The following is a 27,729-nucleotide window of genomic DNA, read 5'->3' as shown; positions in this document are numbered from 1 at the left end:
TCTCCTTTGCTCCTTCGCTCTCGGGTTCGGATGGAAAGGTGGAGACTGGGGAAATCCATTATGACGAATACTACAGCATCCTTTCCCGTGAGAAACTCACGATGTAGTTGGAAAGACGATATGAAATCAAACAATTTCAGTAATTTTTTAAAGTACCATCAATAATAGAGGAATGCAAAGTTCAGAAAAATTTGACTCGCTCTGAAGGGAGGTCAAGGAAGATTACCCGCAGAGGCATTTATTGAGCTAAATTTTGAAAGATGATCCGGAATTATTCGGAGGACAAAAAGCGTTCGTGGGCTGAAGAATAATCCGGACAGAAGAACATCATGAACAAAGACGTATCAAACAGCATGTACGTACTGGCAAGGTGGGGTTGGGAGGCACAACGTGGCAACCACCAGGGCTGTTCCTGTGGTATCAACGGCTGGGCAAGAGGGGTGGTTGCTGAGGCTAATGAGGTAGGCAGGAGCCAGGTCAACAGTAGAGTTGTATGTCATGCCAAGGAACCGGGGCTTTCCTTTGAAGCTGACAGCCACGAAGGCACTTTTGTCAGGGAAGCGTTGAGTCCTGCCAGTCAGCCCTGACCATATGTCTCAAACCATTCCTGATCTGGTTCCCCTCCTGACAGCTGAACTCTAATTCTGACCCTATTTTTCTAAGCAATAACAAATCTGACTATGATGGTTCATAGGAGGATGTTGTGGATTCCAAATCTGTCCTGAACATATGTGGGGCAGTCCAGGTGAAAGGGCAGGACCAGGATGGCTAATGGGCCAGATAATCCAGACATTCCCTTCTAGTGGTGAGATAGTTTAGCAATGGAATGTCCAGGTATAACAGATGCTGTATTGCACTGCTCTGTCGCCACTGAGAGACATACCAGCTGCAGGTAATGTTGCTAGGAAATTCACCAAGAGGCTTTATTGAGAATCTTAAGCAGATACCAAAAAAAAAAAAAAAAAAAAAAAAAGTTGGTGAAAAACAGTGCTAAAGGCAAAAGGATTAAAGCCAGGGACATTTAGTTGTACTGAATGATTTACTGATTGGCTGATTAATTGATCAGAGCTGGAAGATTTATTTAAAAATAAATCCTATGGGAGAGGATGTTAATTACACAGTCAACATAGGGTAGGAGATTGGTCTTGAAGGGGAGGATTACTGCCTCTTCCCTGAGAGTAGGTGGGAGGAGGAAAAGAGGCTCGGCATTTCTGCGTTTGCCCCTGGAATCTGAAGATGTCTGTCCCTACATAGATCTATAGTATCTTTGAAATCTAAATTCAGAACAGCTTATGGGCTTGAAGGGGTTAGATTTATTGTGGAGGTGAGATTGAAAGGATAATGCCATCCACATTCAGCCTGTTCTTTTTCTTTTTTTAGATTTGGGCCTGTTTTGTTTGGTTGTGTCTCAAACTGTGTATAGTTGGATTGTGGGTTTTTTTAATCTGAGGATCTTTCTATCATATTGAAGATTAAATACATTTACTTATATTATTATAATTTGCAAATCAATATAAAAACTTGGTGAAAGATTCAGGGTTCATGCCTAGATTTGGGTTGAATTAGGTAGGGCAGTGGTGAGGAGGCAGAAGTTATGCACCAGGGGACTGGGTCCTGTGGGAGTTAGAACTGGTAACTGACGAAGCCACATGAGAATTTATAGATTTTAGACGCCATTAGGTTGTGATGACAGAGGGACAGAGGAGTTGTTTTGGGGTGATTGAACTTCTCTGGATCCTGATTGTCATGGAATTTACACAAATCTATACATGTGCTAAACCTGTAAAAAGTCAGTGTTACTGTATTTTAATTTAAAAAACAGAGATTGGGGCGCCTGGGTGGCTCAGTCGTTAAGCGTCTGCCTTCAGCTCAGGTCATGATCCCAGGGTCCTGGGATCGAGCCCCGCATCAGGCTCTCTGCTCGGTGGAAGCCTGCTTCTCCCTCTCCCACTCCCCCTGCTTGTGTTCCCTCTTTCGCTGTGTTTCTCTCTGTCAAATAAATAAAATCTTTAAAAATAAATAAATAAATAAATAAATAAATAAAATAAAAAACAGAGATTTACAATTTAACCCCAAAATAAGTAAACCTCCTATGTCTGACCACCTAAAGTGACATATGTTTTATTTCTTTAACCAGTCTGATTTCTCTGTGATGTCTCTTCAGGTCAGTGTTTTACCTATAATTAAAAATGGCAGAGTTTATCAATCTTACCAAGATTAGTACCTGATGCTGCCACTGTAATAAGATTAGGTATTTATGGTGAGCACTGTGAACACAGTGGTGTTCACCCAGAGTGCTAACAAATCTCTAAAAATAACCAAAAGGAAATTGTGTGTTGGCGTTAGGGTTAGATTGGAGTTGGGATTCTGTTAAGTTTGAGTGAAATTCATAGTCAATGAGAGGGGAGGGAACCTTGAGCAGGGGTGTTTATAGAGAATGCTGGGAATGGTCCACACTTCAGCCATTTTATATCAGGAGCAGGACCTCCAGTGTGTTTGCTTCTGACAGGTGGAATAATGAGAGTTTTGATTTTATTCTCTATACTTTTCTGTGTTGTTTTGATTTGCAGTTAAAAACATGCGCTACTTTCATAAAAGAAAAGCTAATGCTGAAAAGGAAGATAGTGAAGTTTATCTTCATAAACTTTTCCAGCAGGTATCCTGAATTTGCATTTTGTTTAGCTTGTGGCCTCAAGAAGAATGGTGCTGCCCTGCCATCTAGTGGCCGCATGGCAAAGGTGCCTTCCAACCAGCATTTCAATAAAGCAAAAATTAGTTTTACCAACTTTGAAGAAGACAACAAATGTACATTGTTCTGGGTAAAACTTTGATTTGGTTGAAGACTTGTTGATACCAAACACAGATCAAGTATTCTATTTTATGGTAATATCTCATCCTTTGGGCATCATCAAGGAACAAAACTTCTCCACCTCAAGGCTTAACTCTTAAGGAACGACATAAAAATTAGATGAACACTCTTACTGTTTCTTAAAAAAGAATATATGGAACAAAACAACCTTTACTTTAGAGCTTATGGCTTTAAAAAATCAATATCACCAGGAAGAGCCCCGTTTAGTCGTAGTTAATCAGTAAATCCAGGGCATGGTGTAGCAGTTTCTTACGGTTACATCTTACATTGGTTTGCTAAGGCTGATGGAACAAAGTGCTACACACTGGGTGGCTTGAACAATGGAAATTTGTTGTCTCACAGTTCTGGAGGCTGGAAGTCCAAGATCAAGGTATTGGCCCCATTGGTACCTTCTGAGGGCTGTGAGGGAAGGATCTGTTCCATGCTTCTCTCTCTTTGGCTTGTGGGTGGCCATGTTCTTTCTCCCTGTGCCTTTTCGCTTTATCTTCCCTTCATATGTGTCTCTGTGTCCAAATATCCCCTTTTAATAAAGACACCAGCCATATTGGATTAGTGCCCAGGTAATGACCTCAGCTTAACTTGATTACCCCTTTAAAGGCTCTATCTCCAAATAAGGTCACATTCTGAGGTAGTGGAGGTTTGACTTCAACATATGACTTGGGGGGGGGGGGGGTGGCAATGCACAATTCAACCCTGATTTGGCTTCCTATCAGCTGAATCACAATTCTATTTTGCTAAACAACAAGCATGAGGAGAGCGATACAAAGAAGGGTGCCATTACTATTTCATAAGTGCCATGGGTGGCAGTGAGTCAGGCTAGAATGGAAGGGGCATGACCAAGAGTGGGGTAAGACCCGTGGAGCATGATGGAGGGTGGGGATTGTTGACCTGACCCACAACGGGATGGATGGTGTGGAAACGCTTTGTGTGGAGTGGGGAGGGGAGGCGAACAGCTGGGCGCAGGCATTAAGGGGAAGTACATGGTCTGGCAGCGGGGTATAGGGACCCATGCTGGGTATAAGAGAAAAGGCAGAGGGGGAACTTGAACCAATGAAGGTCCTGGGAGCAGCTTCACTGGGGTGTGAGGGGGGAAGAGCTGAACGACTCAACTGCAGAATGTGTGTGTAATCGCTAAGCTGTGGACAGGGTCAGGATGTGCTTTGCCCCTTTAGGCGCCGCTGTGGTGTGGGCACATCTGAGTTGGCCTGATTGTGCTGCTCCCTCTGAGGGTGGCTAGGCTCTGGGAAGTTCATCTGCAGCTCACACTCCTTCTGGGCGGCCTCAGTTTCTCTCAAACATCAATAGCAACTGGGAAGGTAAATCTACTGGGCTTGGGTTTGTCCCCTCTGCTATAAGAGTAATTTAACATCATGTGAGAGATTTCTGGTGTAATTCAACCATTTCCTAGGTTATCTGGGAAGTTTATTTGGAGGTCTGGAAGTAAATCCAGAGGTCCGAAAAATCTTCGATGTAAAGCTCTAAAATCTTATAAGCATCTTTGAAATACATAAATTATTATTAATTTAGCTTTATAGAAAGCTTACACAAGCTTAATAAACATATCCTGTTTGCTGAGTCATATGTAGGCAGATAGAGATTTTCTAAAACATGGAAATCACCTCATCATATAGATTTGGACATCATAATGACAGTTAATAAAATGAAATTCTAATTGAGTTTTCATTTTATTGCTAAGTTTTCCTTAAGGAGAAGAACTTAAAGAAGGTAAGCAAGAAAAACACCTTGGTTCTAGAAGATTAGAACATATTCAGCAAAATGAACACATTGATACAAATGGTACACAAATGGTCTTTTCTAGCTTCCCTCTGACCCATTATTAGAGATCTGATTGGCAGGTATTTCTGCAATTAATTGATTCTGGAAAATCTGGCAAGCATTGCTCCTCTCGGCCTCAAGAATTGGAAACTGCCCAGTTTATAAATGCCAATATAACAATATCTTTTAAGTGTTTAAAATGCTTTGGGAAAAGTCCTGTCAAATAAAAGATAGAGTTTTGTAATCTTAATACCTGATCTCAAAAATTTATATATAAAATATTGATGCCTGTTCTCAAAAAAGTATTTTACCTAATTCACAAAGTATGTCAGTATGTGAATGCCATAATCCAAGTGTATGTGTCGGTTGTCTTCCTCTTGAGCTCCACTCTCCATGATTTTCCACCCAACCCTGGACTGAGGGGGTCTGACCTATACGGACTGCTTCAAGAATTTCCTTTGCCTCCTGGCCTCAGGATGGGTCCAGCCAATGGGAGTCGGGGTTATCTGCAGAAGATCCATAGGTGGGAGGAGAATACAGGCAGATATTTATTCTCCTAGCTTCCTTCCTGCTGAGTTCCTGACAGGGGTGCTTGGAACCTAACCAGAGACCACGGCTCCTGCCAAGTGGCCCCTTCCATAGAGCTGCCTCCCCAAACTCATGGGACTGTCAGTCTTCATGCTTAGGGATAATTAATGTTCCCTAACTTATAAACCCCAGGGAGCCACACCATCGAATGTTACCTTCTGAGAACTCTGCCACATATTTTAAGTAGTCCCTCTTTATTAAATTCTCCTCAAATTATCCAGGTTTTTTTTCCCATCCTATTTTTGCCAAGACACTGAATAATATAGTGTGTTCACTCTTTCCTTTGTGTGAACTAAGCAGATGGCAGAAAACACTAACATACAACCTCTGTGAAAAGCTGGAGAGATGTTTTACTATAGAGCTGCTCTATTCATACATCTCTTCTTCCCTCTCTTTTAGTAGAAACCAGTGCTCCAATCTCCAGTCAGCTGAGGTCAGCTTAGCTGCAGCCTGTCAGGATGCAACGGGTTAGTCCTACTTTGTTACTGTGTGGGCTGGACACCTTATAGCCCCCAATGCAGTAGCCATCCTCTAGAATATGTGAGCTAGAAAGATTTCCTTCTTCTTCTTCTTATTGAAAAGATATTAAGTTCTTTCATTTGTGCCCTTGTCCCTTCCTTTCAGAGGCAGCTGGACTTCTCACCTTATTCTTTTATTACATATACACATTCTGTCCTGTTAAAATGCTAGACTCTAGAACCCAGAGACATAAAAGCTTAGTCTGTCATAGTAGAAAGTGTGTGTGTATATGATATAGTGAATTGTGTCCCTTTAAAATTCATACGTTGAAGTCCTAACCCAACAATGTGATTTCATTTGGAGATACGACTTTTAAGAGTTTAATTCCACTATAGTCTAAAAAACATACTGTGTATTATTTCTAGTCTTTCAAATTTGTTAGGGTGTACTTTATAGCCCAGAATGTGGTCTGTCGCAGTGAATGGTCTATGCAAGCTTGAAAAGAATGTATATTCTGCTTTTGTTTGACAGAATATTCCATAAATGTCAATTAGATCAAATTGATAGGGTTGTTCAGTTAAACTTTATCTTTACTGATTTTTTTTGCCTGCTTGATCTATTAGTTATTGACAGGGGGATGTTGGAATCTCCAAGTGGATTTGCCTATTTTTCTTTTATTTCTATCGGTTTTTGCCTCACATGTTTTGATGCTCTGTTGTTAGGTGCGTACATGTTTAAGATCATGTGTCTTCTTGGAGAATGACCCCTCTATTATTATGTAGTGTCCTTTTATCCCTGATAATTTTCCTTGTTCTGAAATCAACTTTGTCCAAAATGAATATAAGTAGTTTTTTTTAATCAGTGTTATCATTGCCTACCTTTCTCCATACCTTTACTTTTTTTTTTTAAGATTTTATTTATTTATTTGACAGAGAGGGACACAGCGAGAGAGGGAACACAAGCAGGGGGAGTGGGAGAGGGAGAAGGAGGCTCCCCGCAGAGCAGGGAGCCCGATGCGGGGCTCGATCCCAGGACCCTGGGATCATGACCTGAGCCGAAGGCAGATGCTTAACCACTGAGCCACCCAGGCGCCCCTCCATACCTTTACTTTTAATCTATCAGATTCTGTATATTTAAAGTGGTTTTCCTGAGGCACCTGGGTGGCTCAGTTGTTTAAACATCGGCGTTTGGCTTAGGTCATGATCCCAGGGTCCTGGGATCGAGTCCCGCCTCAGACTTCCTGCTCAGTGGGGAGCCTGCTTCTCCCTCTCCCTCTGCCTGCTTATGCGTGCTCTCTCTCTCGCTCGCTCGCTCTCTGTCAAATAAATAAATAAAATCTTAAAAAAAAAAAGTGGTTTCCCTGTTGATAAAATATGGTTGGGTCTTTTCTTTTTTTTTTTTAAGATTTTATTTATTTATTTGAGAGAGAGAATGAGATAGAGAGAGCATGAGAGGGGGGAGGGTCAGAGGGAGAAGCAGACTCCCTGCTGAGCAGGGAGCCCGATGCGGGACTTGATCCCGGGACTCCAGGATCATGACCTGAGCCGAAGGCAGCCGCTCAACCAATTGAGCCACCCAGGCGCCCGGGTCTTTTTTTTTTTAATCCACTATGACAATCTCTTTTAATTAGTGTAATTAGACCCATTCACATTTAAAGTGATAACTGATGTATTTGGATTGATATCAGCCAGGTTTGTAAGTATGTTCTATATGTTGCTGGAGGCCTCTTTTCCTACTTTCCCTGGGTTTAGCTGAGCATTTTTATTAATAAACAATTATACTTCTTTTTAAAAAAAGTTAGTGGTCTCCCTAGAATTTGCAATACACTATAATATTTGTGGAGTTTTAAAACCACCACTATATATGTATAGCTATATAGGAAGGACAAAATTGCAAAATGTTTAAATTTTAAGAATTTAAGTGAAGGGTATATGAGTGTTTGTTGTTCAACTCTTTCCATTTTTATGTATGTTTGAAATTTTTCAAAATAAAAATATGGGGGGAAATGTTACTGTGCCATTGTGAGAGGCCAGCCAGCCCGATTTTTTCCTTCTTGTAGTCAGTTTGCTTTTCCTCTGAATGCTTAAATTATTCATTCTTTATCCTTAAAGTTGAATAACTTAACTTGGGTATTTATAGCTGTAAAGTGTCCCTTAATACATTTTCCTGGAATGCAGTGTGCATCTCCATCTAGAGGCTCAATTTTTTTTTCCTGGGTAATCACCTTTATTGAATCTTCTGGCCCGGGGTGCCCAGGTGGCTCAGTCGATTATGTGATTAAGCATCTGCTTTGGCTCAGGTCATGATCCCAGAGTCCAGGGATGGAGCCCCGCATCGGGCTCCTTGCTCATGGCGGAGTCTCCTTCTCCCTCTGCCTCTCACCCCACTCGTGCTTGCTCTCTCTCTCTCTCTTTTTCAAATAAATAAATAAAATCTTTAAAAAAACAGATATTCTGGCCCATTTTGGGGGCACTTTGCATTTAGGACACAAATTATCCTCATGTTGGACCATTTCTATCTTCTGTTTCTGTGGGCTTCTCTGTGTTTCTTTAATTTCTTTTTCTTCAATTGCATATACTATGTTCATCTTAAGCTTTTCTCTTGATTTTCAGTGCCGTCTCTTCTATACCTTGCTATTTGTAATTCAATGTATTTTGTAATGGTGTTGCTTGGACCTTTAATTTATATTTTTAAGTCTAATGTTCTCTGTTCTGTTTCTTTTGTTTCTGTTTACTCTCTTCTTGATGGGGTCTTATTTTTAATTAGTATACATACAGTTCATATAGATATAAAATTTCTTGCTATTCCTTTTTTTTTTAAGATTTATTTATTTGAGAGAGAGAAAGAGAGAGAGTGGGGGGAGGGGCAGAGAGAGAGGGAGAGAGAAACTTTAGCAGACTTTCGGGCCAAGCATGTTGCCCAACCTGGGGCCGATCCCAGGACCCTGAGATCACGACCTGAGCCGAAACCAAGAAGTCAGATGCTTAACCAGCTGCACCACCCAGGCATCCCTCTTCCTATTCTTTTAAATATGTATCCCTGTAGATCATTTTCTTTATCAATATTTGCATGGTTTCTTCTTTCCTTGCCTTTCCCCCCTTTTTTTTCATTTTCATTGTCGAATGCACTGAACCATTGTTCTGCTTTTCACAATTTCAAGTAGTAGTCCATCCCTTTGAGGAACACTCTCAACTTTGGGTCATTTCCCAATGGGAAATTAGACTCAGGGAGAGAGCGATGACCAAGGATAGGGGGAAAAGAAAGGGTATCCCTCAATTGGTAACCTTCAGATTTCCTTCAATTCATAGATATGTGGGCTCTACAATATGATTTCAGGGTGGTGGTGTGATTAGGAGCCAAGCCATCCTCTACTTTTCCTCTGTGCTCCAGAATCTTCTGCTTCCCTCCTTGACATCAGTGTTTGAAGTTTATTACATTATCTCTGGTTGTTGCCAATTATTAGTGATTTTTTGGGAGGAGAGGATTTTAAAAAACTTATTTGGGGGATGTTTGTTAAGAAGCAGGAAAAGAAAAATCTGTGGGATAGTCTTAATTCCCCCCTTTTAACTTAAAAGTCCATTACTCTCCACCCAGTCATGTTTATATTTAAAAGCAGGTCACAGGAAAAGGGAAATACTTTTCAGAAGGAAAAAACCCAAATGCTTTGAGCTGGTCATGATCTCAGAAGTCATCTACTTCTCAAGTTCACAGAGCCAGTTAATGACTGAGCTGGGACTACCTAAAGGTCTCCTGATATTTTTTTTTCCATCTTCCTCTCTCTCACTAATGGGTAGAATTGTAGACATCGGGGGGTGGGGGGAGACAGAGAGTAGTTTTCATACTGGTGACTTTCCTTCCCTGCCTCTAATCATACTACATGCCTCTGAGACTTTGTTAAGGGCACTCTGGTGGCCTGGAAATTGGGGCTCTAACTATAACACTAAAAAAAAGTACACCCTGGATAAAGACTCTGTAAAATGAGGGAAGAACACTAGGGGAAAATTGTAAGAAGCTTTTTTCTTTTTCCTCTTCTCTCTAGTTTCAAAAAAAAAAAAAAAAACAACCTCAACCAACCAAACAAACAAACAAACAAAACCAAAAAAATGCCACCAGAGGTATAAATCATTTTAGGGTATGAAACATTGTAAAAGTGAGGAGTTGGATTTTCTGGGTTGATTCAACTCAGCTGCCATGACAGATAATGAGAATTGAGAAATGGTCCCTGTGAGAACTGTATTATGAGTATATGCCTTGGATTTTAATGTTGTCAGTTGGAAAATGCTCCTAAAAACAAGCTAAAGGAGGGTAGTTTTAATAGGAAATGTAAAAAACACAATCTGCCTTGAACGCTATTACTCCCCAAAGGGTCAGACATATTCCCGATCAGTGACACATCTCAGAATGCACCCCATCGATTACAACGGGCCTTCCCTCTTCTGAAAGGACAGCTGTGAAACTGTCCCCAAACTTGTTGTCACTATCCACTGCAAAACCAGAGGATTAAATATTTCCTGAGCTTCCCAGAAAGGCAGAGTCCTATTGCTTAAAGAGATTTTTGATCTTTGTGCTACAATGAGGACCTTTATTGATTCTGAGTTGGGGACATCTAGAAATTAAACTTGACCCCTAGCTGCAAGAAAAAGACAAAAGTAAGAAAAGTACAAATAAAAGTATTTTGTCACAATCAGTTAGGTATCAAAAACTTAGAATTCATAAAAAAATCTAGAATTGTTCATGTGGTAATATACATGACATGAAGGAATTAAACAATGATGGAAGTCTTTAGGTTCAGAAGCATAAAACATGGGAGCGAGTGACTGACCCCTTGCACCTGAGAGGCAGCAGAGCATCATGGGAAGGAGGACAGGTTCTGAGATACTGACGTGGATAAGTTACTTAATGATAAGCCCCAGTTCCTCATCTGTAAAGTACAGATCACAATTGTAAGTATTCATAAGTTTTTTTTTTTTTTTTAAAGATTTTATTTATTTATTTGAGAGAGAGAGAATGAGAGAGAGAGCACATGAGAGGGGGGAGGGTCAGAGGGAGAAGCAGACTCCCTGCCAAGCAGGGAGCCCGATGCGGGACTCGATCCAGGGACTCCAGGATCATGACCTGAGCCGAAGGCAGTCGCTTAACCAACTGAGCCACCCAGGCGCCCCTGTAAGTATTCATAAGTTTATTACGAAGATTAAACAGGTTAATATGTGTAAAATGCCTGAATTAGACTAAGTATCCAATAAAAGTTTCCTGATGTTATTGTTATTATTTTTCCCTGCAGACTAGAGTTCACATTGCTTTTATTCTTGTTTATATTTCTTGCAAGGACCAGTCCAGCGATTTCTTATATCTTGCTCTTGTAAAAATTAATAAAGGGAGGCTAGAAGGGGAATTCTTACCATTCCATGTCAATTACAAGAAGAATTGTCAATTATAGACCCCAACAGAAGAATCACCAATAGGAAAGAATCATCAATTATAGGCCCCAGCAGAGAAAGATATACATTGTATCCCCTAGGAGAAATCAACTATTTCTGCAGCTCAGCCAATGAGAAATCATCATCACCCTGAACTCTTGCTTTTCCCCAGCAAACTTTTGTTCAAAACAACCCTTCCCAACTTGTGCTCCTTCTCCAGAAAGTAATGTTTCAGAAACCACTTCTGTCCTACTCTCGGACCCTGTATTTTGGGTAGGATTGTCCTAACTCCCAGCTCCTGAATGTCTAGCCAACCAGACCATTCCACCCCCCTAAACATGCTGATTAGTTTAAGACTGGGCAGATGACCCAAATTAGGACAATGAGGTGAAATCCTGGGGCTTTTGCTAGACTTGTTCAGAAAGCAAGAACTGCTAACCTATTAGAGTATAAGTCTACAGGTACCAGTGGTCACCATAGGGAAAGCCTCCCTGAGAATGGATTCAACACAGAGGAATGCAGAACTGAGAGACAGAGATGGTTCTTTAATTGGATGTTTGAGTTCCTGGGTCCAGCAATAACTGTAGACACATACACATGCACACTTTACAGTTTTATAAGACAAATAAAGTCTTTTTTTTTTCTTGCTTAAGTCAGTTTGGATTGAATTTCTGTCATTGCACTTGAAATCCTGATAAATAATCCTGACCTAGGAAGAAATATGAACCAGGCAGTGCAATCTAATTGCTCATTTGTATATTTTTTTTTCACATTTTCCCCTTCTCCTCTTGTATTCAATGCCTTTATGCTCTTGGTCTTCCTGTTTATTTTCTCCTGGGAAATAATCTGAAAATGTTTGCCCTTGATGCTACAGGGTGAATTTGTGTTGCTGTGTTATTTTTCTTAGATATTTACATTTGAAGCCTTACATTTAGTCCTACAATGAAAGGCTTTGTTCCTGTTAAAGGACTTTAGCTTTAGATAAGTAGGTATGTCAAAATTAAAAGAAACATTAAAAATGTATCAACCAAATAACAATGTGTAACTGTTATTTGGATTCTAAATCAAACCAATAGTTTTTAAAATAAAAAATGATATAATCAGGGGAAACTGAACATTGGCTGGGTATTTGTTATTCAGAAATAATTGTTAAAATATTTGTGTGTGGTAATGCTAATGTGGTAATTTTTAAAGAGTTTCTATCTTCAGAAGATAAATATGTAAATGTTTTTGGATGGAAAGATACAATATTTGAAATTTGCTTCAAAATATTCCAGTAGGGAAAAAAAAAATTCCAGTAGGAAAAGGGTGAGAGGAGAGGAGGTACAGATGAAACAAGATTTGAGATAAGTTAGTAATGGTTGAAGCTGGGGTGATGGGTTGAGCATGGGGTTCATTATCCTATTTTAACTTTTTAAGTTTGAAATTTTCCAGAAATTTTTTAAAAGTAGTAAGTAGAAATGGCCAAGGTTGCTATTTGCCTACCCAGAATCTATGCTCTCCTTCTCCCTTACAAACCGAACCCCTATATGGTTGAGGATGCACTGTAACTGTCTAAATAAAAAAAAAAATTAATGATTTTTTTCTTCCGGTCTCCCTTGCAGATGTGAAGGACCAGTGGAAATCAGAGAGACGCCATTGGGTGTGGCTTCCAAAAAACTCTTTAAAGGTGGTGGCTCAGCTGGTAAGTGAGCCTCTGACCCTTGCCTCTTCTTTTCTGCTGCCTTAGACCAAGATCTGAGGAAGGAGCTGTCAGGGTCATCTTGCATCACAGTCAAGATGCATGATGCTATGGATGGCGGCGCCAAAAGACAGAAGGAATCTGGATAGTTGATGACTGTGGAGCTGCTACACCAGCTCGGGGATACTTTCCCTTTTTTTTTTTTTCCCCCAACAGGGAGAATTAACCCTTTTTCTTAGTTTAAATTTGTAAATGCCCTTACAGAGGCTGTAAACTCTACGAAGACAAGGTCCCTGTCCTTAATCTCACAAACTGGAGGGCTTTTTGGAATTATCTGGGGTGCTTTTTAGAATATTAGGGCGTGGACCCCACCTGCAGGGTGCCTGATTTCAATGACTTGGTGTCCAGCGTAGGCATTGGAATTTGTAAAAGCTGTCCCTGGTGATTCTAACGTGCCACCAACCTGGAGACCTACTGTTAGAGCTCGTCATGTGATTCCCGGAGCGCGCGGCTCCTGGCCGGGCAGCAGTCGACACGAGATGACTGGGATCACTCGAGACCGCCTGGACCAGGAGGGCCACTGGCCCCGGCTGCCTTGCGCGTCAATCCACCCAGCCCCGCCTTTTTCCCCGCCCCGCTGTGGCCCCGCCCCGCTGTGGCCCCCAAGAGCGCCGGAACTCGAGCTGCCCGCCTTCCGGGAGCGCCGAAGTGCGCCTGCGCGGCGCCGGGTCCCGGCGGGCACTTTGAATTTCGCTCCTGGAGTCGCGTCTCGCGATCCTGGGCTTCCGAGACTGGGGTCTCGACGGCTCGCGATACTGCAGCGAGTGGCGCTTTGCTCCCGGACCCGCGCCAGGTTGGGATCTGAAGTTGGGGGTCCTGCCCTCGGAGGCAGACGGAAGGCATTGTTTGGGCGGAGTAGGGGCGCGGGGCCGCCATGCGGAGCCAAGGAACCGGGCTTTTCTTCCCACCGCTCGGTTGGCTGGAGTGGATGCTTTAGATCTGTCCTACCCTCGGAATGAATAACTGACTCCCTTCCTTCCCCGCCCTCTGCCTCTGTATCAACCCCAAACCGTAAAGCTCCAGTCCCCCGCAGCATGGGAGAAATGCTTACTTGGACTCGTTTCTTTGCACTTAACTGTGTGTTTTCTTTTTAATTCATGTGTACTTTGCGGTTTTAAAGAAAATTTCCGCCTTGTCTTTATATATAAATAGTGCATTTGTCCCCCTAAATCCCCTGTACCTTGGTTTGGGATGCGTTGATTACAGAAGGCTCAAAGACAAGTCAGTATTAGACTCTAGTTAAAAACTGAATTTTGTAGAATTGAAAGAAATTGAGTTTTTGTACTTTCTTTTCAAGATGTGATTTACTGGATCACCTCTGTGGCCCATTTACTGGCTCACATTACTGATCAATACTGGTAAATACCAGTATTGGATTTTGAAAGTAAACAGAAACTTGTCCTTTCTGTTTTTGTAAATGTTTATTTTTTTTTTTTCTTCAGAGGCTTAAAGGATGGCCTCCTCAGATCTGGAACAATTATGCTCTCATATTAATGAAAAGATTGCCAACATTAAAAGAACTCTGTCACTGAGAAATTGTGGTAAGTAGGACAGATTCCACTGACGTCGTAGATATAAAATGCATTTTAATTATTGTTCCACTTTGACTATCTTATGCCTGGTGAAGTGAAAGGTAATTTTAACTTTCAAATAGTGGTTTTTTGAAGCACTCCAGCATTAATATTTTGAATATTGCAGAGTACTAAAATGTAAGTTATATTGAACAATGAAGTGGATATTAATTAGACTTAATTGCTTGTGTTTTTCTGAGATACACAAGACACAATAGGAAGATTTGAAGGTTATCAGGCATTTGTGGTGTTAAAGCTAAGTGGAGATACTGAAAGGTAAGGAATAAAAATAGAAGTGGAAAAGACCCACAGAGGTAAAAATAGCCCATTATCCATCTCCAGCCTACTTTGGAGGAAGCTTATCGTTATATATGACTAGGAAACAACTGATTGAAAATGTCCAGTTCTTCTAATGTCCAGAAGCTTGGAGGTTGTAACCATCTTCCAGAATATTTTGAAGTGCTGAGAGAGGATGAGGCAATGACAGTGCAAAGAAATGGGTGATCCTCGTCAAGTCTGGGAAAATATTGTTTACAAAAATTGTGAGCTCCTGGGTCCATTCTAGGAGAGCTTAAGATTTATTTATAGGCAGAATTCTACCTGCTGGGAAAATTGTGGTGAAGTTCAGTGTAGTTTGTACTATGAATTGGTAATTTAAGAAATTTTTTAAAATATGAAATTATAATGTTGAAATGCCCTTTCGAATTATACATGTCCTTCTAGGGACTTTGATATTCTTCATCTCTTGTTGAGAACCTCCAGTAAAGGAACATCATCCATTATACAGTTTACGGCTCACATTCTCTGTAGAAAGTTAAAGCTGAAGGGACTGTGGGTTCATCTTCTCCAGCTCCCTCATTTCACACATGACTCTCAGAAGTCAAGTGACTTGCGCAGCTCCCCTATCTCCTAGGTAGTCGGTTGGGACTACAGTTTTGTATCTTGATTCCCAGTCTAGTACTCTTTCTACTTCTATGCCACTTTTATTCAGTAACGCAGAAAGGACATCTATAACTAGTCTTGTTTAGCTTCTCTTTCTAGGGACATGATTCCTGTGGGATAAACAGATAAAATTTAGAGACCTATAAAACAACTAAACCTTGAATTCAAATGACCCCACCAAAGCATGAGGACTGGCCTAAGCAATGTGAACTATTAGATCACTACACACTCAGTAACCATCATTTGTATGTGGGGAGAATGATTTGTCTTTTTGGTTCCATAGCTTATTTAGTAGAGCCCAGTAATTTGTTTGCCACTCTGGCTGGAGTAATTTACTAGATTACTTCTATTAAAAGTATTGTATTTGCTCAGTTGATTATGTTTCTATAAATCAGTAGACAAGGCCCTAAAATTTAGGTGACTAAAATTATTTGAGATACCAGTGTATCCAAACTAGTTATTTACTCCCTATAAATTAATCTCAATAGAGACATCCGTACACTTAATTTACTTACTAATTTCTTTTAGTTGTTACGAACCTACTGTCAAATGCAATTAATATTGCCCTATTAGATAGAATTATATGCTGCTTGTCATGATGATGATGATGAATAGTAGTTAGCATTTATTGAGTGTTTTACCAGATTCCGGGCACAGTGTTCAACCCATCTTATATGTACTGTCTCGCTTATCTTCACAGTAACCTTGAGGTAGGTGCTGGTGTCTCTGGCTTTAGGTCTTGGACCTTCTGGCCATTTCACTCTACAGCCTCCATAATCTACAGATATAGTCAAATTGTGTTTTTGTTTATTTTTTTCCCCCCTGTCTCCCCAATTGTGCCTTTACTTATGTGTATTTCATTGGTTACTAGAAATAAAGAAGGAAAGATTTGATTATGAGGATAGTTTTTCTTTTGTGCTTTTGATCTGCTCTTTAAAACAAAATTTTTTTTATTACTTCTTTTATTTCTAGGGAGGAGACTCTGGTTTTCCCATCCTCAAATCTATGGAACTAGAGAGGGGTGCCAGGAGGGGGTTGGGAGTATGAGAGCATGCTACTTTATAAATGCCTGGTGTTTGTTTCTGTCAAGCACCCCAGGCTTAGTACCAGCCTGTGACTTTTTATGTTACTTTTTCTGCTTAGGACTAGTAAATAGTGTAAATATGAATCTCAAACCCAGGTGCATCCCAAGCCACTACTACAAATTCTGAAGGGAAACTCTCCCCCATCTTCCACACACCCTTGAGAGCCTGTCCAAAACACAAGCTCCTCTCCCTGGCCAGCGATTAGAATTTTGAGGTGTGCACTTTAACTGAAGGTTTATTCCATGAAGAAGCCTCGTTTGGGATTCTCACTTCCAACACCCTGTGCTCTGAAGTACAAAAGCCTTAGTTCTTGCCCCCATTAAAACCAAATGTGTTGTGTTGCTGAGACTGGCAAACTCCTCTCTCCAGGTTTCCTCTGCACCCCCAGATAGGGCTGCTGCAGCCTCAACTCCCACATCCTGCCGGTCTGCAGGTCTGTCTTCATGCTGAAGCCCTTGAGACTTACCTTATTCTCATGAAAGCTCAGTTCTGCGTGTAGAAGCTTTTTTTGTTTGTTTGTTTGTTTTAATCTAACATTTCTAGGTGTTTTATCATAGTAGGAGACTTTGCCAAAATCAAAAGACTCAGGGGACACTTCGTACTTATCTCTCTCTTCCTTCTCTATCGTATTACTTAGAAATGAGGTCTTAAGATTATCCATGGAGACAGGTCCTAGGGGCTGAAACAAGAGTCCTATCTCCTCCCTAAGTGTCTCTCTAAAGTGAAGCTCTGGTCCAAGAGTTTAATTGGGAACAACTGAGTTAAAGAATACAGTATGCTAATACTTTTCTGTATACTTATTTTTCATTCCCTCTTTGTCTGTTAATAGGTCAGGAACCTACCTTGAGGACTACATTAGATAAAATAGGAGATGAAATCATTGTAGTAAATGAACTTCTAAATAAATTGGAATTGGAGATTCAATATCAAGAACAAACCAACCATTCACTCAAGGTAATGTTTTTCCAGTAAAGAAATGAAAGGGCAATAGATACAAACTCCGTCATCACCAGGGGATTCTGAAGGATTCTTTAAATTTTTAAGATGTTCTTACCTTTTTAAATTACTAATGGTATAGAGTGCCATTTGCATTGTATCTTCTTAGTATAAAGGACTCCAGAGCTCCACAGGTGTTTCTTTATGCTGGTTGCCAATGAAATTGAACTGTACTAAAATGGAAGATATCCTAAATAATTTTTGGTAGGTTTAATTTAAACAAGTGATTTGGTAGAGTGGTGTGTCAGGAGCACCTACCCTGGGGCAAGGAGATGCAGATTCTTACCCTGGCTGCCCTTAGCACCTTCTGTCACCCTGAGAAAGACCTTTTACCTCTTCGGGTCTTGTGGTCCTCGTTTGGAAAATAATGAGTCATACCGAACTATTTCTTAGGTCCCTTCTATTCTGCATTTCTGTTCTATAAAATGTAAGGATTCTCAAGTACAGAAACACTTGAGTCTCAGTCGCACACCATTTTGTTCTAAGTAAGCTTTCTAACTGACTAAGCTAATGAAAGTGCTTGTGTACTTCTGGGAAAATACGCAACCTGTACGTAGTTACCTCATGCTATTAGAGCTGCTGATGTGTTCCGTGGGATTGAACAAGGTGGCCTCCATGGTCCCTTCCAGCCTTATAATCCTTAAGGTCTGTAAAGACTTTTCAGCTATAGGAATGGGCATGAATATGTCTATCCTATTACTAGTTGAAATGAAATTAGTGGCTATGAACATCATTCATCTCTTTGAAAGAAAGACATCCTATAAATTCAAAACAGAAGCCAATATTAGTTTCAGTTCTAACCTACCCAAGAGTGCCCACGGTTAAGTGTGGGCCTAGAGAATGTTACTTCAGAATTGAAGACTATTTAGAATTTTTGTTCTTATGATTGAGAGTCAGATGACAGGAATCCAAAGGTGTAGAGTATTTTTCTTAATAAATTTGCATGAGTTCATAGTGTCAAGTTCTAGTGAAAGGTAAACTAAAGACAACACAAAACAAAAACAAAGCAATTATGATCCAGTGGAAATTTCCATTAAGCTAGAGTATGTGCAATGGAAGTTGTTCTGAGTAGGTTCTCATACACGCGCTCCAGGCACGCACTTCCCCCTGGAGCTGTTGTACAGATAACACTGGGGAATGTTTGTTAAGTCAACAAAAGCAATTTACCAGAATGACAAACATAAATCCTTCATACATTTTTTAGTTGCTTTCCAAGGCTGCAGTTAAATGTCAACCCTCCCTGTTGTAATGTGATTATAACAGTCGTTCTCTGAAAACCAGTAGAGAAAGCTACTATCTTGCCATCCAAAAAGAGCTCTAGAAACCAAAGGGTTTTTAAAAAAATACTGCTGCAGTCAGTGCTTTTCCACCTCTTCTGTGTTCTAAACACCCCCAGTCATTATGATTGTGAGTGAGTCTTTCATGCTCTTTATAAGGTCTTAAAACACACAGGCAGGACAGACACTTACTTGGGAGCATTTTCTTTAAATTTCAGGAACTCTGTGAATCTCTTGAAGAGGATTATAAAGATGTGGAGCATCTCAAAGAAAACATTCCTCCCCATTTGCCTCAAGTAACAGTAAGCCAGAACTCGTAAGTGTATTTATAATTATTCCTGCTGTCTGCATTTATAAAACTATTAAACACCTCAACTCTTTCTGCTTTCTCATGGACTTGTGGTTTTGTTAGTGATTATGTGTTTTTTTTTTTTTTAAAGATTTTATTTATTTGACAGAGAGAGATTGCGAGAGAGGGAACACAAGCAGGGGGAGTGGGAGAGGGCGAAGCAGGCTTCCTGCTGAGCAGGGAGCCCGATGCAGGGCTCGATCCCAGGATCCTGGGACCATGACCGGAGCCGAAGGCAGATGCTTAATGATTGAGCCACCCAGGCGCCCCCAGTCTTCTTGTCCTGCTGCCTCTGCGGAAAATGTCGCTCCTTTCCCACGGGCGAGTGTCTGCTTGGCTCTCTTTTCCCACTTTTTCTCATTTCTTTTCCTCAGAGCAGAGTTTGTCAACCTCAGCCATCTTAGGCCAGATAATTCTTTGTTGTGAGGACAGTGAGGATGTTTGGTAGTACCCCTGATCTCTGCCTACCAGCTAGCTGTCACTGGCATTCCCCCACCCTTCCCAGCTGTGACAAATGTCTCCTCACATTGCCATATGTCCTCTGGGGGACACACTCTCCCCTGATCCTTGAGAACCACTGTCTTAGGGTAAAAATAAGCTTAATAAACGTCCCATCTTAAAAACAGCCACAGGAACAAAACACTTAGCTTTGCTTTCCCCCCTCAAACTAGTGTCCCCCGTGTGTCCCCCACCAGTATATGTTCGCTCCTCCTCTTTTCCCCAGAGCCGCTCGGCCTGTCCCTGGGCTGCTCGTACTACCACACTTCGGAAACCGATCCAGAAATTCCCCCTCAGCCCTGATCTTTCTTTTCAGCTTGTCTTTCTGTGTCTCTTTGTGTTGGAAGTGCTGAGCTCTGCTCTGCCGCAGCGCTCCGTTGGCAGCCCGCAGCCCTGACTTGGCCACCTCCCATTTCTCTGCCCTCCTTTAAACTGCGGGCGTCTCCTAAAGCTGTGTGTGGCTCACGCCCCCTCCACCGTGCTCAGTGCTCACAGATGTCCGGCTCCAGCCCTGACGGGACCTCTGCTGCTTGCCGGGGGCCTAATACATGAGCTGTCCTCCCAGCTCTGCGTGTTTGAGGCCAAGCCGACCAGGCCCTTGTTGGCCACCGCCATGCCTGCTGCCTTCCTCCCGTCCCCTGGACAGCAACTGGGTACCTTCCGCCCGTCTTTCTCTCTGTAGCCCTCAGCTGTGCACGCTGCCTCTGCGGGGTTTTGTCTGTCCCAGCCCTCCCTTCCGTTCTCATTGGCTGGCTCTGAGTGTGATCTTCCATCATCGTTCGTCTTTGTGCTTTGAGCGCTCCTGTGTTTTGTCCCTCCATGGTTCCACTACTCCCCGCTCTCCAGGCTTCTGCCACCAAAGTTACATTTCTAAGAGGGGGTTCCAAAGGTGTAAAAACATTCCATGCGTAACTTAAAATTTTTTAACGTTTGAAATGTATCCTATATATACAGAAAAGTGACTAACCATTATTTGTGCAAATTAAAGAAGAAGAGTAAAACAAACGTCGATGTGTCTACCAGTCAGATTAAGGAAGGCACGAGGCTTGCTGAGTAGGAGAAGAGTCACATTACTGCTGATGGTTGAAGTTCTCCAGAAGAAGATAAGCTCAGCAGAGTGCCTGGCATGGTCAGGGTCCCCTGCAGTTTCCCTGCAAGAAGAGAAAATGGTGGGCGAGGTCATGAATGAATGCTAGGAACAGAGGTCACCACAGGACATCTGCCAGGATTGTAGTGTGAGCTGGACATCGGACATCCAGCAGGAATATGGCCTGGGGAATAGGAGGAGTTTTTCTTCTCCTGACCTCACTATGGCTTAGCTTCAGTTTTCAGCCAAGGTCAAAGCAGAACCTTTCTCTAGGTTGAAATGGTTTTCAGCTGATACAGCAGAGCATGAAGAAAAAAATCAGGAGCTTCCTTAGCATCTGGTGAAGACAAGCAAGTACAGCTAAGAGTCAGCCAGGCTCACCATGAAGTCTCATACTCATGGAGGGTTGATGGTACCGTAGCATTGGGCTTCTTCATCTTGACAACCTACAGCATGGCCATCCGCAGGCATAGCGCCTTAGGCACTATGACTGGTTGCCCTGAGTCTGGTGCTCAGCTGTCATCTTGGGATCTCACCTCCCTGTCTTTCTTGGGATTCCCTTCACTTGCTTTTGGGTTGGATCTACTCTGTCTCCTGTACCCCATTTCTTTTTTGGAGCAGTCGAGCCGGTATGGCTTCACTTGCTGCTGCCAGCGAGGGTCTGTTCCTTCCCTGGCAGCTAAATAACCCAGAAGCTACAGCCTATTTCTACACTCTCAGCTAGTGGGGTAGGAGCTATATTAGGCTTCTCACTGACTCCAGAAATTGGGTAGGACTGAATCCAAGAGTGCCATGCTCATTGCTGGCAACTAAAATGAGTCTGTAACAGGCAGGGACTGATACTAACAACCAGTGGGATAAATTAGAAAAATTAGAAGTATAAGAGGACTAATGTTTCTATGTCCAAAATTAGGGATTCAGGAAGAGAAGCTCTTTAGTGGTTAAGATAAGTTCGACTTCGCACGTATTGACTTTGAGGAGCCGGTGGGTAACTGATGAAGATGTTTAGCCTGGGTACTGCATACACCCATGTTTTGGGTATGTAAATTATAATTCTATTACTGAAGATTCGGGGACTTAATTTTTCAGCATTCTCTTCACTATTCGGATCTTCATGAACAATAGGAGTGGGGGCAGCAAAAAATGTTAACTACAAAATTATTTTAACAAGATGAAACTTGTATTTGTTAACTGATTATTTTTAGTTGGGAAGATTTTCTAGTATGCTGTGAAATTCTGATGATCCCTTATACATCTGTGCATCTCTGTCTGCAGTGCTAATGTGTCAGATCTTGACCCTGAAGAACCAGTCAAAGCTGAGGAACCTGTACCCACAAAGAAGCCCCCAAAAGAACAAAGAAGTATTAAAGAAATGCTGTTTATAACTTCTGATGAATTTAATGGCATTCCAGCGTAAGTATTTAAGATAAAATTTTAACATTCAACTCTTTAATGGTCAACATACATGAATGTTTAAATCCTAAAGCTTGATTATATTCATAGCATGCTGTGTTCAAATATTGATCTTTTCTCAAAGTCTTATACAATGAAAATGCAGGAAATCTTTGTTGAAGAGGCTTAAAATCATGGTTTTTATTTGGTCTAAAGCTCTTTTCATAGCAAGATCTAGAGATGGGTCAGTTTATTGCTGAGTCCTCTGCAGGACCATTTTGTGATACAGATTTATCCAGTTACATTTTAAAAGTAGCTGTCCTGGGGCGCCTGGGTGGCTTAGTCAGTTAAGTGTCCAACTCTTGTTTTCAGCTCAGGTCATGATCTCCGGGTCATGAGATCAAGCCCTGCATCAGGCTCCACGCTTAGCTTGGAGTCTGCTTGTCCCTCTCCCTCCTCCCACTTGTGCTCTTTCGTGCTCTCTCTCAAATAAATAAACAAAATTAAAAAATAAATTAATTAAAGTAGCCTCAGTTTTGCTGTAATTTTAAGGAAACTGTGCTATATAGTTTTGAGAATTAGAATGGTGGGTATTGTGTCTGTTTGGTTTCCATTTGTTCCTCAACTTATGCCACACATTTGTTTGAGTCTGTGTTCTGTTCCAGGCTCTGGGTCACTGAGGAGAACAGTACAGGGGTGAGTAAGACAAGATACCTTCCCTGGAAGGAGGTCTGCTTTGCTCTTTACAGAAGACAGTGATGGAGAGCCCATTATGGAAACTCCTGTTTGTTTGTTTAAAGATTTATTTATTTTAGAGAGAGAGTATGATCAGGGGGAGGGGCAGAGGGAGAGAGGGAGAAAGAAGGAGAGAACCAGACTCCCCATTGAGCACAGAACCCCGTGTAGGGCTCCATGTGGGGCTTAATCTCATGACCCTGAGATCACGACCCAAGCTGAAATCAGGAGTCAGAGACGCTTCACCAACTGAGCCACCCAGGTGCCCCGGAAACTCATCATTCCAGGGCTTTGCCTAACTTCTTGGCTTTATGTTGTTATATTTCTTGTTATGTTTTTATTATATAAGTAATAACTTGTCAGAACAAGTTGTCAGAAAATAACTCATCTGTAATTCTACCACCCAGATAAAATGGGAGTATTTCCTTCCAGATTTTATTTAACTTCACATATATAATAGGTTGTTTCTGATTGTTATTACAACAATGTGGTTACACTGTCAATACAGTTTACTTACTTTTTTTATTATGAGCATTTTGCCATTGTTAACTATTATTGTAAACTTGGGCTTATTAGTTGTGTTGTATTTCATCAAAATGAGACCGACCTTTCTCTTTAATCTTTATTTTTTGTCAGTGATTTCTTTTATGGTAGCTTTATTTTCATGAAAATTCTGTTTGATGATACTCAGTTTTTTAAATGTTATTTTTGTTGCTCATTGGCTGAGCCAAAGAGAAAAGCAAATGTCTGTGAGGAACAGTGGAGTAGATGGGCTTTTATAAAATGCTTCCAAGAAGACATAAAGGAAGGAAATTAGGATAGTCATAGTAGAGTATTCATTTTTGAATTTAAGGGGTTATTTACTGCATGGGAGAACTTAGACAATTGGGATAAGGAAGAATATATTCCAAACATGGGGCTTTTATTTATTATCTTTAAAAAGTAAATACTGAGGGTTGAGTTAAAGTAGAGAACATTGGCAGAGGGGGGGGGGGGGTATTGAAATTAAGGTGATAGTTCAGAGGATTTAAAGGAATTGCTTTGTGGGGAGCTGTGGGATCAACAGTTTGTGGGAACAGCGGCAAAAATGAATTTAGAAAAGAAGAGAATAGGAGCAGCTAGGTGACTCATTTAAGTGTCTGCCTTCGGCTTAGGTCATGATCTCAGGGTCCTGGGATCGAGCCCCACATCGGGCTCCCTGCTCAGCGGGAAGCCTGCTTCTCCCTCTCCCACTCCCCCCACCGCACTTGTGTTCTCTTTCTCCCCCTCCCTCCCTCCCTCTCTCAAATAAGATCCTTAAATAAAAGAAGAGAATAATGAAAATGAATGTTTCTTGGTTAATATGAACATTTTCCTTTAAACATATTCACATATTATTTTATATTATGGAAGTTGATTAGGAAACTGCCCCTCTGAGGAGAGGTGAAGGGCAGAGTTTCACATACTGAATCCACAGTTTGTTGAAGGGAAAAACGGAGGCAGATCATTGAGTTTTGGTTTTGGTATGTACAGAGAAATCGAGTCTTCTATTTTTATATTCTAAGACTGTGTGGTGACTGGGAGGATGGCAAGAGGGAGATGGGATTGGAAGAGTGGATTTAGAGAAAGACCAGTGCTTGAGGGGGTAGAGCCCAGAGCTGTGCACTGGCTCCCCTCCGCCCCGCAGCTCGCCCCCAGACCCTTTCCTCTGCCATCTTGCTCAGCTGGCTCTCTGTCCTGATCGGAGCTGCCATCTTTGCTGTGGCCTTTGTTGTCCATCTTCCGTCCTCCTCCTCCTCTTTTTTTTTCTTTCTCAGAACAGATAAGTTTGCAAAAAACCAGAGTGGTATAAGTTATGTAATTTATTTAATATTTAAATGTTTCTTTCCCTTGCTCACAAACATTTAAAAATGTTTAAATAAGCTTCTGTCTTGCAGTTAACCAGCAAGAGACCCTATTTTAAACTGTAGTATTTGAGACCCTATTTTAAATTGATGTTACCCTTCTTCCTCTCTAATTTAAGTACATTCTCTGTAGGCAGAGAATGGAGATGAATACATCCAGATAGAAATAGGGAAGTTAAGATACGTTGTGGTTCTATTTAAATTTTCAGCTGTTGGGGCGCCTGGGTGGCTCAGTCATTAAGCGTCTGCCTTTGGCTCAGGTCATGATCCCAGAGTCCTGGGATCGAGCCCCGCATCGGGCTCCCCGCTCCGCGGGAAGCCTGCCTCTCCCTCTCCCACTCCCCGTGCTTGTGTTCCCTCTCTCGCTGTGTTTCTCTCTGCCAAATAAATAAATAAAATCTTTAAAAAATAAATAAATAAATAAATAAATTTTCAGCTGTTGAGATATGTCTGGTTTATTTGGAAGTTGATACACATTTTTTTAAAAGATTTATTTATTTATTTATTTTGGCAGGGGGTTGGGGCAGAGGGAGAGGGAGAGAGAAAATCTCAAGCAGACTCCATGCTGATTGTGGAGCTGGACGTGGGGCTCCATCCCACAATTCTGAGATCATGACCTGAGCTGAAAAGAGTTGGATGCTCAACCAAGTGAGCCACCCAGGTGCCCCTATACATTTTTTTTTTCTATGAGGAGTTCTAATAGCTTTGCTTCTGTATAAAGTCGTCATACATAAACATTTTTCAAAGTAAATAATTTTGTAAAATGATTCTTTTAAAAATTAATCATATGTTTATTTGCAGGTACATGAAATCTCGCTTAACTTATTGTCAAATTAATGATGTTATTAAAGAAATCAACAAGGCGGTGGTTAGTAAATATAAGATCCTACATCAACCAAAAAAGTCAATGAGTTCCGTGGCCAGAAATCTCTATCACAGATTTATTGACGAAGAAACAAAGGATACCAAAGGTAAAAATGATAGCATACATAGGTGTGCATGTCAATTGGAGTGTAACTAAATCGTGAGAAACAAGATGAATTCTGGAAAATTCTGAATCTAGAGAGGTAGTTCTTAACCAGGAGTGGTTTTCCCACTAGGGCACATTTTTCTCCATCGCTGGAGATATTTTTGATTGTTACAACTAGGGCTGGGGGTGCTACTGGCATCTGGAGACTAAAAGTAGACTTGAGTACAATGCACAAGACAGCTCCCACGGAAAGAAAGAACTAGTTCCAAATGTCTGTAGTTCCAAGGTAGAGAAATGCTGCTTTAGAGTCTATTATGAAACTATACCCAGTGTTTTTAGAATTAGAGTAGTACTGAAAACAGTTGGTCCTGCTTATATAGCACTTACCATTCGACAGATAGTGTATTGAGAGGTCTAGTCCTCACATCTTATGAGGTACGTACGGTTACCCCCATTTTGCAGATTAGGCAGAGAGAGCGTCTGTTACTTGCCCAACGTCAGCCAGTTAAGGGACAGAGCTGCTGGGGGTTTCATTCTCTTAACCACTATCCCATATTTCCTCTTGAAAAGTCAATTTTTTAGAAGATACAAACAGATAGCCAGTAATATAAGCAGGGCTACGTTTCTAAAATGCTACAGTAAACATGCAACTTCAGTTGAGAGAATACTAATCATTTTAGCAAGAATACCTGTTCTCAACTTTGGGTGCCTAATGATAATAAAAACGATCAATGTTATTCATGTTCACAAATCTAGTGCATTAAAGTCTCATCCTGAAAGTTGTCCTTAATGAAAATTAGTACTAATATCTTCATTTTCAGGTCATTATTTCATAGTGGAAGCTGACATAAAGGAGTTCACAGCTCTGAAGGCTGACAAGCGCTTTCACGTGATCCTGAATATCTTACGACACTGCCGGAGGCTCTCAGAGGTCCGAGGAGGGGGCCTTACCCGATACGTTATAACCTGAAGCACGTGGGATCTTTTGAACTCGCTAACAATAGGGGGTAGAGGCCACTCACATAGTTTCCTTATATGTAATTTCTTTATATATAAAATTTCTTTGGCTTTTTCATTTTCTTTTCTAGCTTCCTATAAAAACGAAACGTTTTAGTAAGTAAAGCATATATATTTTAAAATTCACTTTCTTTCAGCACATATTTAACCCCCTACCACATGAGCCTCTGTGCTGGGCATATAATGGAACTAAAAAATATTCATGGTTAGTTTTTGTGTTTAGTGACAGTGCTGTAGACCTCAGTAAGACAGATACACATGTGATAATGGAAGGAAAAGGTCAAGAAGATCAGGTCAAGCGTACCCAGGCTCCTTTTTTTTTTTTCTTTTTTTTAAGTAGTCTCCACACCCAGCATGGAGCTCAATGCGAGGCTTGAACTCACAACCCTGAAATCAAGACCTGAGCTGAGATGAAGAGTCAGACACTTAACCGAATAAGCCACCCAGGTGCCCCAGTGAGACCCAGGCTCTTTAGAATTAAAGGTCGTTAATGTCAAAATTCTATCAATGGCATTTCAGTCTACAGGCAAAAGTTGGATTTGTAGGCAGCCCCTCCATGTAATGATTCTGCTTTCCCATATGTTGTTAGGGAACAGGTTACCTGAAATGCATTTGGTATAAACCAATCTATAAACATCAACCTGTAATGAAATTGTAATAAAAATATACTGAGATGAAAAAGATAATAACATGTAAGCAGTTTGATAGTTGTCATGGAAAATGGGTGGTTGGATTGCAAGAATTTAGGATGTTTCTCTTGTGCGCTTAAGGAGACTGTCTGGCTATGTGTGTTTTAGTCAGTGTTCTCCAGAGATATAGAACCAAGAGGAGATATATATATATATAGAGAGAGAGAGAGAGAGAGAGAGATTATGACAAATTGGTTAAGAAGTCCCCTGATCTGCCATCTGCAAGCTGGAGACCTAGGAAAGCCATGTGTAATTCAGTCCTGAGTCTGAGGGCCTGTGAAGCAGAGAAGATGTGATGTTGTGGCTCAAGCAGTGAGGCAGGAAAAAAAGAAGTGAATTCCTCCTTCCTTCACCTTTTGTTGTGCTCAGGTCGTCCACGGATCGGATC

At 41.2% G+C, this 27,729-nt stretch overlaps 1 protein-coding gene across 1 annotated transcript; it reads left to right on the top strand.

The window, feature by feature from the left end:
- On the top strand, positions 1-27,036 carry SKA1 (spindle and kinetochore associated complex subunit 1). The gene is made up of 8 exons (XM_032422762.1): positions 1-355; positions 12,714-12,793; positions 14,293-14,391; positions 17,278-17,402; positions 18,940-19,037; positions 21,931-22,068; positions 25,467-25,636; positions 26,457-27,036. Exons 3-8 carry the CDS (start codon positions 14,304-14,306, stop codon positions 26,603-26,605), a joined length of 768 nt encoding a protein of 255 aa, XP_032278653.1. The 5' UTR covers positions 1-355; positions 12,714-12,793; positions 14,293-14,303; the 3' UTR covers positions 26,606-27,036.
- The last annotated feature ends 693 nt before the right edge of the window (positions 27,037-27,729 follow it).

This window comes from Phoca vitulina, unplaced genomic scaffold, assembly GCF_004348235.1.
Source record: "Phoca vitulina isolate PV1807 unplaced genomic scaffold, GSC_HSeal_1.0 scaffold27, whole genome shotgun sequence".
Taxonomy (NCBI): domain Eukaryota; kingdom Metazoa; phylum Chordata; class Mammalia; order Carnivora; family Phocidae; genus Phoca; species Phoca vitulina.
Note: the sequence above shows the minus strand (reverse complement) of the source record. Positions and strands in the feature narration are given on the sequence as shown.